The sequence below is a fragment of the Cyrtonyx montezumae genome, unplaced genomic scaffold (genome assembly GCF_038088225.1).
Source record: "Cyrtonyx montezumae isolate F1298 unplaced genomic scaffold, pur_monq_1.0 scaffold_3, whole genome shotgun sequence".
In the NCBI taxonomy this organism is placed as follows: Eukaryota; Metazoa; Chordata; class Aves; order Galliformes; family Odontophoridae; genus Cyrtonyx; species Cyrtonyx montezumae.
The window spans coordinates 152,139,317-152,153,367 of record NW_027072034.1 but is presented as its reverse complement, the minus strand read 5'-3'; the positions used below and the strand labels follow the sequence as shown (position 1 = coordinate 152,153,367).

Genomic DNA, 14,051 nt, shown 5'->3' with positions numbered 1-14,051 from the left:
TTTCCTTTAATATTCAGAATCCTCTGTGCACTGATGATGTGTAGCACCTTCACTTGCCAGTCATCTTCATATGTAGTTTCCTCTGCAGATTTGAGTTACACAGTAGAAAAGCAGTTAAAGGGAGAATTTCTCACAGCTCACACTTTCATTCTGTTCTGTTGAACTGTTAATAACCATCAAAACCTCTCCCTAAGCCTCATGAATTTATTTCTGTCAAACAGGAGACATCCAAGCCTTTGATGAAACCATTTCGAGATGGGCTTGGGTATGGTTTAGAAGTGTGGTTTTCTAATGATTGTGACTGATTCATTTAGATTTTCAGACTGTTCTCCTCCTAGAATTCCCTTACAGAAAGAAACAATAATTTCTCTTCATCAGATTAATGTTTGAAGATTGATTTTTTTTTAACAGACTGGCTGTCATCAAAATTAGTCAGTGGTCATTGCTCATTCAGACTCTGCAGTATTTGCTGTTCTCATTTGCAGTCCAGTAATAGCAGTCACAAGAACATGATTTAAAATTACTAAAAAAGGCTTGAATTTAAAAAATAAGAAGAGGAAATAAAGAAAAGGCTCAATTTGTTCTCTAGAACAGTAACATTTCTAAATATTCAACATCATTTTTAGTAAGATCACAACATACTAAAGGCTATAAAAAACTATAGAAATCTGCCACTGATCTAGGATTTCTCTCATCTATGGAATCTCAGTCTGTGGAATGCCAATTGCTTAATCTTTATTGAAACTTCACTCAATGAAATTTTAGGTCAAAATGAGTTTTCATTCCCAGTGGCAAAAAGATTATTTTTAATTGGATTTGAAAATATCAAAAGAAAATTATTTTGCAATCATTCCTAATGAGAAAGGCAAAGATGTTTAAAGTCCTTGTGTAAAGAAACACAAGAGGCAGAACTTAATAGATTTTAGTAAACATATGCTAAATTGATCCACATACTATTAGTGTGAATTATCTAGGAGTGTGACAGTATCTTACAGCTACTTAGTATTTTGCTAACAAATTCATTATACTATTAAACCTGAAATCTGCCACACTTCTACTGAAAAGCAGGGAGAACCTTTCAACCTTTCCTTTTTGGCAATTTATTCCACTGAATTTTGATTAATTAAATAAAATATATCCAAGTCCTATTTTTTGCTGCATGGACTGGAACATATTTTTACAAATATTGTGTTCTTAAAGTAAATTTTGATGAATTTGAACAGAACCTCTAAAACTTATACAGAACATTTACATAGTTACCAGACTTTTTTTTTCTTCTTTTTTTAATGGCTATTTTTAAGGGGTTTACATAGCAATTAATGAAAATGACAACATTGCTGTTTACCATCAGAGATCTCTGGAATCATCTTCTGGGAGAATATGTTAAAAAACATATCTGTTTGCTGTATACTTGTATAGTATATGCATGTTGTATATATTATTTATAGTTGAATATATACTTGACTAGTCAGTGTTATGTTTAATGGGTTTGAAAATGACTTCAGGGACTCTGATTCTTCCTGTACACTGACGTTCAGCATACCCATGAGACCATCAATCATAATTTGAATCATTAAGTGATCAAAATCATTTTAAATGTCTTGGCATATAAAAAATCTTTGATGATAAGCTCTCTGTTTAGAATGATCTTCTGATCTGGCAGTAGAAAAGTGTTGAAAGCTGAGTTTTACACTCTCTACTTTTGTCTGAGTTATTAGACATGATATTAAAAAAAAAAAATGTAAGTAGTAACACTGTGGGAATTGTTTGATGAATTAATTTATTTCAGTACAGATCTGTAATAAATACTGTTTTAAATATCAAGGGAAATTAATCATTTTATATAGTTATACACAGATAAATAAATTTTGTAGTCTTTCTATTTAGGAAATAATTTATAAAAATCTCTTATTGTTCATTTGTATTGTCCTTGAGAAATACATTTCCATCTATGATGACGATGCCTTCATACTCTGTAACCATCCTTAGTAATACTATGGCCCACGTAAACCTCAACAAGGCCAAGTTCAGGATGTTACATATGAGTTGGAGAAAACCCATATATATATACAGACTGGGAAAAGAACCCATTGAGAGCAGCCTTATGGACAAGGACTTAGGAGTCTGGGTGGACAAAAGCAGTGTGCTCTTGCAGCCTGAAAGGCACAGGAACAGATTGCTCAGAGAAGCAGTGGATGCCCCATCCCTGGAGGTGTGGAAGATCAGGCTGGAGGGGCCCTGGGTTGTGTTATTTAGAGGCTGGCAACCAGCCCATGGCAGGGGGTTGGAACTAGATGATCTTTGAGATCTCTTCCAAACCAGGCCATTCTATGATTCTAGGAATGTCTGTAAAATAATATTAATTTAGGATGCAAATTTAAAAAGCAATTGAACAATATGTAGGGACTAATAATTATTGTATCATACACATAATATGCTTTGTACATAAGTACACAACTCACAGTAGCAGATGTGTTTTTGATGGGGCTTAAAGTCACGCCTTAGAGCTTAAAACAAATAAGTTTAAAAATTAAGAATTTAGGTATAAAAGCTTTTTTACCTAACATTCACAAACTGAAAACAGACAACTAGACTCTCATCCACATTAGATTCTTTCTACATCTAGAGTCTAGCAGCACATGCTTTATTCTACTAACCTTGCTTTAAGATTAAGTCTCATAACTTGTCTTCTATGACAAACCTAACAGTATTGTAAAAGCTGGCACTGAAAGACAACATTTTTCACAAACAAACTCTACCTTTGAAGTAATGGCATTGCAGAACAAACAGCAATTTCTCCTATATTTCACTATTCAACATAACATAAATAATAAAGTGAGGAGAAGAGCTATGCAGACTGCTTTCAGAATCCTGGTCTGATGGAAGGCAGGTTGCAAACAGCCTCAATTGCTCCATTCTTTAGGTATGCACAGGCTTAGTAAGATGTGATTGCAGTTGTCTCCAAAACAAAAACAACAAACAAAAATGTAATGTGATCTGTTGAAACAGCAATAGAAAAAAGGCTTTTGTCCTCTTTTATTTTCTTGAATTTATGTATATGTATTTATTTATTTTCAATAAATTCTTCTTGTGCTGAGCCAAGAATCTTTGGCTTGATTTGATCATTTTCTTAATCTCCTCTTCATGGTCCTATTGACAACTATGACCATCTTCTTTCTTTAACAGAGGGAAGATGAGCCAGAATGGACAAGAACCAATAAAGCAGTCAGGAGTGGGATTAACTGATGCAGAAGGTAAAAAGAAATACAAACAACGCTACAGTGGTATTCCCTTCTATTTATAAAACTGATATGATGATTTCTCTTATACGTTATGTTATGAAAGATTAGATTATGCTCTCTTTGTAATATAAAGTTATCTCTTTTATTTATTCTAAGGGCCCTTTGCACATAGTGACAATGTAATGAGTCTTCAGTTTAAATGAGAAGCTTGTTTTACCTGTTTATTTAAAGTAATTAAATAGATTGCAATGAATAATATCTGTCTTTCAATGTTCATTGCTTTTCATAGTGTCAGAATAAAAAATATGAAATATGGAGCTGACTCAATACTCATTACATCAGTAGAAAACATCCAGTGGCTGTCAGGCTCTATTTTATAAGTATTTCAGAATACTTCATGAAGAAATTAATGTTTTTTTTACTTTATAAAACATTGACATTAAATATAAATGTTAGCTGAACATCAAGCTTGACCATTTTGCTTAAATCATAGTGAAACTGTTATTTGATTGGAAAATCCTGAGTTAATTTTTTTCAATATGAATGTGATGCTACCAAAGAAGGAGCCATTGTAGTACTGGAGCTGGAAAGAGCCTGACAGGATGGCTGTTAAAGATAAATAGCAATGTGATCATTGTGTATAATAATGGACAACTGCATGAAAAGTAAGAGACAGTGTTTTGTATTGAAGGATATGTTTGGAAAATTCCATTTCCCTTTACATATAAGTTATTTTCTTTGAAGTATAACCTTCTGTTGACCTCAAGTATAAAACTTAATTATCATTTTATTATTAAAATAATATTTTTATCATTAGAATGAATTCCAGCACTACCTTGAGTTTTTACTTAAGTCATAAATTGAAATTCATATACACAACTGAAGTTAATTTCACATTAAGTTCAGCTTAAAAAAAATTATCAGGTTTCTGCAATCTGTTTACTTGGGGTAATAATTGCTGTTGCTATTTTTGTTGTCAAAATAATCTAGTTTTGCAGAGTTTTGATGAAATTAAACTAGAATTTGAAGGGCAAAACGTAAAATTCTCTTTTTCAAAGCAAGAATCCTGAACTGTGTATATGCATTTTGTTAAATCTTTAAATACGTTACCTATCAAGCAAAAATCCAAATTCAGTTGCTTATCAAACTTCAATTACTTCAAGGGTTCTTATAAATATTTTCAAACAAACTACTTTGAAAAGAGAGGTGGCGGGAAGAAAATGGGAAATCAGGAATTTTCCATTTTTACTTTGTTATGGTGTGTCTAATACAAAAAGATAACTGTCAACAAATAGCTTTTCATCATTTTGTTCAGCGTAAGTTGCCCCTTAGTCCATGTTTTGGATCATGAGTAAATACAAATATAAAATGCTTTACTGTAGTATTTGCATCACTCAAAAAGAAGACAGAAATACCCCACTCTTTTCAAATTCTCAAAAATACACGTGTAAGACACCGTCACTAGAAGTATTTTTCCAGCCAAAGGTACATTTCTGCTCATCTTTAAAATCTACAAGTAGCTCAAGAATATCAGTTCCCTAATTTTCATTTCTGATGCATCATAATTCCCTTAAATTGAAGACTAACTCAATTAGTCCAATTAGAAATCTAATAAAAGAAAAAGAAGAATGATCGTCCTCAAGTATTGCTTCTCTCTATTGAGAGAAGGTAGGGGACAGACAAGTTTTTAGTGTCCGACTTCTAGTTGACAAAGTGGGAAGAGATCGATTTCAAATGATAAAATAAACCAAAGGCTGGAAAGTATTTCAATAGCATTTTTGCTTCCGTATGTAAATACAGTTATATTTTGGGGATGTAGTTCAGAATTTATATGAATTCAATATTACCCAAAAGAATTACTTCAATATTATAGAAATATTGCGGTACTATTTTCATAAATGAACAGAAGTGAACGATAAACTTAAAGGTCAGATGATATCTTCTCTGTATCATATAGAGTCTATGTTATGGACTAGATGAGCTCTGCAGTTAACTAGAAGTAAATATTTATTCCCATTTTTTATTGAACAGTCGCTCTCATAGCAATGAGATTTCATTTATTTTCTCATTTGCAGATAGGAATTTAGTAACATACTAAAATTATAATTCTAATACTATTTTTATATTTTCAAATACTCTTAATGGATGACTTCTGTGAAAAGTAGCATATAGATTACTCTATTTAAAACAATGTAGTGTGGAATGAATGTACTTCCTTAAACATGCATATCTACTGATATTTGAAATATTTTAGTCATGCTAGCTACTCACACAGGTTTAGAAATATGACAGGGAAATTACACAGAGAAGACGTTTAAGATGGGTAGCATGAGAAAAGGCAAGGCAGGAATCTGAAATGGCAGTGAAAACTGGTTTTTAGGCAGCTGAACACAGTCTACAACATCAGAATGTGCACTAGTAGAATTATCAGGGAAAAATTAAAGCTCCTTTTTGTCATTGTTTACTGATCTGAGAAATGTGCTAATGTTTTATTGGGAATTTTGTGCTATGAAAATGTACCAAGTAAGCAAATATTGGTAAACAGTACTACTTATTTTGCTGAAAAAACCAAATGGTCAATATAAATAACTGAGTATTGCTATGATAATCTTTGTTTCTATAAACATGTCATCTTGTCATTTTCTGTATTTTCATACTAGTTAAGAGTATAAAATATTTCAGAGTTTTGTTCTTGGACACTGTGTTAGTTATTTTTATGATATGCATTGTTGCATGCTATCTTATACTTGACATTCTGCCTTGAGCAGATGAAAAACTTCATCTTCTTAAATTTCAGTAAATATTATGGTACATATTGTGATCTTCACTGAGTTGTGGAAACCAATTTCTTTATTCATTTCAGTAAATGCAATATCTTTTGTTTAAAGTTTGCTTATGACATGTCTCTGGAATATTTCAGACATTACAGACAAAGTAACAGTTGTGTTCCCTGTAAGGATTGAAAATAACTAATTAAAAATAATTAAAAGCACATGATTAATATATTGATTCAGTCTTAGATCATGATTGCTTTATCTACCCTATGTAACTCCTCAGCCAACAGATCATACATGGTATTTTCCTCCTACCAAATGTTTTTCAGATTAAGAAATACATAGGGAAGATTATTTTCTTCAAATTCAAAATTGTGAATTCACAAGGCAAACTCAGCTGCAATTACTTCTAATAAAAAAGAGCTGTATAGATACCAATAGCATTTCAACTTATAGTTTGCTATAAGAAAATTTTGAAGCTTCTCATTTTGAAGTTGCTGTGTACATACATGTAAGCTAACATTTTGGCATTTCAGACATAAAGGTTCATATGAAATGAATGCTCTCTTAGGAAAGATGAAACATGTTACAAGAAACATCAGTAAGCATGAAATGCCTTCACTCTTTCCATATTTGGAGTCATCAAATACTTGTAAAGCTTGTCATGGTCTTTGCTTGGCCTTGCTTACAGACTTCCAGACATGAAATAGTAAATTTCTTATAGGAATGGAGTGACCCCCCACTCATGCCCCTCAACATAGTGCAGTTTACTTTCTTTTTAAACTGGGAGTTGGTCTAGATAATCTCTAGAGGTCCATTCCAACACCTACAGTTCTGTGATTCTGTGATTCCCAACCAGTATGTGTACTGAATTCCAAGCACTTCTCTATGCAGTTCTTCTATGGTCCACAGGCTCAGTTTCTGACATTTCCAATTGTTTTCTGAATGTCAGCTTATTCAGAAAATTCCAGAATATTCTGGTAAAGGTTTTGTAGACCTATTTCCAGATCACGTGGAAGGAATAGATTTGTAATTTTTGAAAACAATAAATGTTTCTAACGATAAATATTTATTTACTGAACTTTTGGAAGATAACATGGTAGTGATAAGCACTCCTCATTTACATAAGCATTCATAAACTCTCCTAGTGTTTTTTTTTGTTTTGTTTTGTTTTGTTTTTTGCATGCTATATATTTTTTCTACTTATGGATGAAAAAGTTTTGTGATAACACGATGCTTAAACAGAAAAAGTTTACAATACCTGCTTTTTATTTCATCTAGTAGGAGCAGTCTTAACTAAAAACATAACTTTTTTTTTTCTTAATTTTTGAGCTGTGTGGTTCATCAGACTGGATAATAAACTAAGAAAGAAGGATTTAAAAATCTAAATTATATCATTAAGAAAAAAAAAGCTGGAAATACAAATCAAACCTCAAAACAGGGGCAGGATATCATTCTTTTATAGCTTCGGAGTTGTCCTCATTAACAGGAATCCATTGTACATGCCTGGAATACATATAGAAAATTGTAATAGAAATATAGAAAATTGGAATAGAAATTTCAAATTGTATTGTCTTTCCTCTAGAAGGGATTCCCAAGAGTAACATGTGGTTAGCCATGAAGTAAAACTAGGCATTTGTCATGGTTTTCATGCCCTCAGCGTGTGACACCATAAGATAAACTGACAGTACTGGCCCAACTAGCCATTGCCACATTCTTTAAAGTAATTAAAACTTGGAGAAATGTATAAATTCATTCTTCCTTTACTTACTGTTTAGTTAGGCTGGAGTAACTCTGGCTGAGTGAAAGGACTCACTGTGGTAAAACTGAGAAGAAAATAAGGTCGTTAGCAGTTGCTGACATCAATTTTCTTCATCTCCACACTTTAAACATTTAGCATTCTATTATTATTTTTAATTCCAATGGTTGCAATATTGGAACTATGATATCAATCCTTCTGAGGATATTCAGAGAGAAAAGGTCACAATTCCAGAACTTCAACCGGAAGAAAACAAATAAGAGGGGAAAACAGAAAAATACTGCAAATTATTAAAGGCTAATCACAATACAATCACTGAGATTTTTAATTTCTTGCCTATTCTCAATTGTCTATTTTGATGTATTAGTGTTGTAGCTGAAAGTATATTTCAGTGAAGAAGAGAATTTCTTTTTGCGGTTATCTGTATCATTTCACAGAAAAAATAGGACTGTGAATCAGAATATAATGAAATACTTAATATTCATGATGTAGGCAATAATAAATGTTAGACTTCTTGATGGATTAAAATTAAGGTGGCTTTTATTGCACTTGTACAAGTAATAATGGCTTTGAATGAAAACACCGAGACTAGGAAGTAGTGTAGGACAGAGATCATATTAAGTATAGAAATTATGTAACTTTCATTCTTTCATAATCCAGTCTGATTTACATCTTTGTATCTGCTAGAAGGTAAGTTTTGAGAAATATAACCTCACGTAAGGTCATATGAAATGAGTAAGAGAAAAAAAAAGCATTAAGGAAAGGAAGGAAAGGAAAAAGGAAGGAAAGAAGGGAAAGGGAAAGGGGAAAGGGGAAAGGGAAAGGGAGAGGAAAAAACATTACATTTAGAGACACATGCCCCACAGAGGTGCATAAAGGAAAGATGATAAAACATCCAGCCACTTGTTGTATGTGTTTTAAATAAGTTCTTTGATATTTAATGGAAAAGCACTGTGATATAGGAATGAAAATGCAAAAAATAAAGGGATAAAAAGACACTCATAGACTATATTTTGGGAGTCCATCTTCGCTTTTTATGTAGAATGGTGTAACACCACTTCATGCCAGAGCTACAAGGTGCATTAGAATCCAGTTTATGTGTCATAATTTGCCCCTTCAGATATTTAAGACTCTTCTTTGACCATATGATGACTCTAAATACTCCACATATTACATGCAGATCCTTTTGTATAAAGGAAATTCTTTGCTAGTTTGTAACAATTTATTTCTAATTAATAAATCAACCAATTTGTTGTTTTTTCTCAGTCAGTACATAGAAAGATAATAACTTACTTCTTTCAGAGTTTTAGCTATAGAGAAGAAAGAGAACCTGCAAAATGTGTAAAGAGGGCAGATTACACTGAGTTTGTATTTGTTACTATCAGTCAAAGACATGACAATGATTATTGGGCAGTACAATATAGGAACTACAAATGCTCCTTTCCTCTGCAAATTATTGTCTGGGGACAAATGCCCATTCAGGCAAGGTTATTTATTTATTTATTTTTTAGGGGAAACACATTTATTCTTTGTCAGTGTTTTCTTCTATACCTTTGACTACCTGGCAGCTTCAGGCACTCATGTCTCACATTCCTTAACCAGTTTTTGTCTGAAACAGATACAATCCAGGTGTAGCAGGAAAAATCCCCTTTTTATTTTTTATGTATTTATTTATTTTCTTGCCATTGTATTGAGCTTCAATCACTGGAGCAATATCAGAATTTTGCATCTATAACACCATGTACTAAGAGTTTGGAAACTGTTGTTAACCAGGAAATGTGAAGTGTTATTATATTTTCAATGTCCATTTACATCAAGGTTTATGAAGTGAATGAATAGACAGATGCATTCTAAGAAGTCTCCAATTAACCTACAAAACATATATTGTATTTACTTTTCTTAGATTTAGTTGAACTGACCTTTTTTTTTTCTGGTGACAAAATTTCTATCTTCTATCACATAATACCTGATTCACAACATGCTTGTGCAGCAGTAAATGACAGAAACAGTTTATTTCATAACTGCAGATAATTTAAGATTTTTAATAATAACTCCATTCTGAAAAAGGCTCTATCCAATTCTTTTCAAGGTCATTTTAGTCTAGTATCTCAAAACTAAAAATAGCACCATCCATTGTTTTCTTGTACGTCTGATATACTACATTTGCTTTTTGCTGCCTTCCCAATAACAGAAATATCTCAGTACTGTTGAACCTTCAGTTCTAACATGTATTCACACCTGAGAACTTGAAAATGTTCTAAGAGTGCAATCTACAAATGCATAACTTTAAAATATTTTTCTTGAATCAATAGACTCTTATAATCACTATATGTATGACTACTGACTTGATTGTAATGGATTTAAAGAGAAAATCAGTAAATCGAAAGTGTTAGCAACGTAGACCTGAAACCTGCTTGTTTCCGAGTCCACGTCTAGTAGCATATATGAAAAGAAACTGCTGAACACTCTCAATGTCTTTCTTAAAGAGAAATACAAACTTGATCATCTCTTTTCTGAAACATATTATCAATAAGAAGCTCTGAGCTTATAGGCATGATTACCATCTTAACTTACGTGTAGTCAAGGTGACTGAAGACAAGGCAATCAATCCTGCCCCTCTATTCTGCTCTGGTGAGATCTCACCTGGGATAATGGAGTATCCAGATGAGGAGTCCTCAGTACAGGACAGACATAGATGCGTTGGATAATGTTCAGAGGAGGGACACAGAAATGATCCAAGGGGTGGAACACCTTCCCTAAGAGGACAGCTGAGAGCGATGGGGCTGTTCAGCCTGGAGAAGAAAAGGCTTTGAGGCGATCAGATAGCAGTCTTTCAATATCTAAAGAGGGACTACAAGAAAGAAGGGGTCAGGCTCTTTAGGAGAGTCTGTTGTAATAGAACAAGAGGAAATGGCTTCAAATATAAACAGGGAAGATTTAGGTTGGATGTAAGAGTAATATAAGCAGCAGTGGTGATTTCTCATATGAATAACTGCTTCAATATGGGACACGAATAGAAAATAAGTAATGAAAGCACTTGTACCTGTCATGTGTTGATTTCCTCATACTTCAGCGCCTTTACTTTTAAAAATTGAAAAGATTCTTTCTGCCATACAGGATCTTTAAGCAGTGAATGAAGCTGGAATACACTGTTAGTAGACTTTTTCTTTTTTTTTTTTGTTTTTTTTTTTTTTGTTTTTTTGTTTTTATTTTTGTTGTTTTAAGCAATCTATACCATTTTATACACACTTCCTCAAACTTGGAATACCCAACTATTAATACCTAAAAATGACACTAATTTGAAGAATTGATTCAAGATTAAAAACAACAGTATTATAAACCTAAGGATGATTAGCTTCCTAAATTTTGGGAAGCATTTTTTTCAGATATCACTGATTGGCCCAGCAGTCTACTTTGCCCATCTGGCTCTCCAGTAACAATTGGAGTAATTAGTGCTGTTTTCCTGTGGTATTTGCCAGGAGAACCCAACTGGTTTTCCTAAAAAGAAGCAGGAAGAATTTAAATAAGAATAAAGACTGCAGCCAGAGATAAAAGCATGGAGGAAAATGAGGCAAGGTTATCTACATTCTTGTATTCATGTGACAAACAACATAAATTTATATAATGATAAACAATCCTGTTGCCAAATTGTTGGTATGTAGTGTGATTAAAAGAGAAGTAAATAATCCAGGGAGCCTTACTGTGATTAACCATCAGCTAGCCAGGCTGACTACCCACTCATGAACTGGGTCTGGATAGGTACTAGCCATTAAATCATTTGTTAAGAAAATCTTATATATATATTTGTAAATATCATAACCTACTTCTATAATTTACAATATTTTGTGGCTACTTAATGTTTGTAACATTTTATAATAGATGGTATTGCATTTCATGTAAAAAATCTAGAAGATTATTTATTCTTTATTTATGTCATTAGTTAACTTACAACAATATAAATTATATTATTATGTTGACATACAGAAATGTTTTTTTCCCCCATCTGTTTTCGTAATATAAATCCTTTTTTAGGCTGATGTTCAAACAGTTATCTTGGAATACAGATGGCTAGAGCATTTCCAGGTGCGATCACAAGGCAGGCTAAAATTAGTCCTCAGTTGTTACTTAATTTAGTATTCAAACAGCTTAAGAGCCTGTAAATTTTGTTTCAAGATAGAAGTTTTGAAAATCAATGCATTAGAGTTAGTATGAATCTCTTCTGTGATGAAAGTGACTAGATTCTTCTGATTCTCATGGTAAAGAATCTGCCGTCATAGCTGTAATTACAACATTGTGCTTTGTCCCTATTTTATATATAGATGCATATGGTTACTCTAATGATCCATTTTTTCATCCTATGGCAGTAGGCTTAGAGAATCATACTTTTAATGAAATACATGTGAATAATGATTTTTCTGCTCTGGAAAATCTCCAAGTTCATATTTCTACTAAAGGACTCCTAGCAGTTTGTCCAATGTTGGCATGTGTAACTCCTTTGGGCTATTATAGTCTTCTCTTCCCTTTTGTGCATTATTTCTTTTCGTACTACTATTACTGTGAGTGGAAGAGAATGAAAAAAACAGAAGACTAAGATAAATGTGGTAGAAAATGTTATGCTGTGTTTCCAAAGTAGGTTGCTGCACTTTACTATGTTTTTGAAAATGATTCAGGGACTGAAGTATTTTGTGCTCCAGTAAAGTAGCTGTTTGGGCAACCTGACCATTTATATAATTTAATGAAATATCATATTATTATATATATATATTTATATAATTTATTTGTTTTATAATAGAATGAAATGAAATGTCTTTTTTTTTTTTAAGTTTGCTTTATATTTTGCCTCTTTTGCTTTAGAATCTAACTGATTGGGATGTGCTAATGTAGCATGACTGAATTCCCATGCTCTGAAATAACTCGAAGTTTCTGCAGTTCTAAGTTGAACATCCAATTTGTACATCTACCACCATATTTCATGCTTCATACTGCCATAGTGCCTAGAATTTCGTGTATTTTCTGGTGACATATTGGCTACAGTAATTACTCTGTTTGTGTGATTTAATAGAAAAAGACCTATATGTAACTTCTATCAGTGCCTACTGAGTCATACTGTTATGGATTCTTTCTGTTTCCTCCTGCTGCTCATCTCATATCTACCGCATTTATTCTCCTTGGTTGTGTCTGAGTTTTTAGCTTTTTAGAAAGAATACTGTTCATGTTTTTGAAGGTACTGGATACTTAGTGATCTGAATACAATTATTCAAACATCCTTCCCCAGATTAGTCTCTTCTGATGAATATCATAATTTTAAGGGTTCATTTTTTCATGACAGGCAAAAGAGATAAGGGAAGCTTTATCACAGACACTTTAACTCTTTGTATGTACATTGCTCTTAAGGCTATTTGTTTTTGTACATGTTATATAGCAATATGCAAATAATCTGTATTTATATAAAGGTACTTTTCACACAACTTTCCTGAATGTCTGAAAAAGAGAAGCCCACACAATATCCAAATTTAGGATCTTATTTCATATGCTTTGCTTTCTCTTCAAACACTCCCACAAACAAAAAAATTCCTAACTTTCTGGAAAATTATTCTGCAGATTATTACAATTAATAAACTATATAGGTTACCAGTCAATTTTAAACCCTTTATACATTTGAACATGAAAACTATTATTTCCAAAGTTTATTAATGTTTTGTGCACACAAAGATCTTTCATATAAAATTGGAGCCAGAGTTTGGGTGAATGAGCCTTTCTTCATCAGTCCTTATCCACACATTTAGGTGTTATTCCACTTTACTCAAAGGGGCTACTCTGAATTTACAAAATTATGCAAATTTAATGAGACTTGAACAGTCTTGGCTTGCCAAATGTGATGGAACAAGAAAGCCAAACACTTATCTCCTTTCTTTCCCCTTTCTGGGATCACCTGAAACATAGGGCACAATTAAAGCATACAACAAAATAGATAATTAATCTCTGGCTCCTGCTATAATTATAAGCAGAAAATTCTTATTAGGGAAGCTTTGATTATAAGTTAAGTAAAAAGTGGTCAGATATTTTTGGAGGCTTTTTGTGAATTTAACTGTGTAATTATTCTCCCTTGAATAATCCCAGTAAATACATTTCTCAGATCAGATTTTTTTTTTTTTCAAAAGATTCTCAATTTTGATGAAGTTTAGATTTTTAATTTAAATAATAAAAACTTAAATAGTGGTGCATAGAAAAGAAATCCTTCTTCTTTGGTTTCTCAATGAGATATTTGAATACATA

General features: G+C 32.4%; 1 protein-coding gene across 1 annotated transcript in view; it reads left to right on the top strand.

Annotated features, from left to right (window-relative positions):
* The window catches only part of PCLO (piccolo presynaptic cytomatrix protein), a 311,928-nt gene that overhangs the window by 270,196 nt on the left and 27,681 nt on the right, over positions 1–14,051 (top strand). The window contains exon 23 of the mRNA XM_065743701.1: positions 3,187–3,254. Coding sequence (XP_065599773.1) covers positions 3,187–3,254 — 68 coding nt within the window. The remainder of the gene's footprint in view (positions 1–3,186; positions 3,255–14,051) is intronic.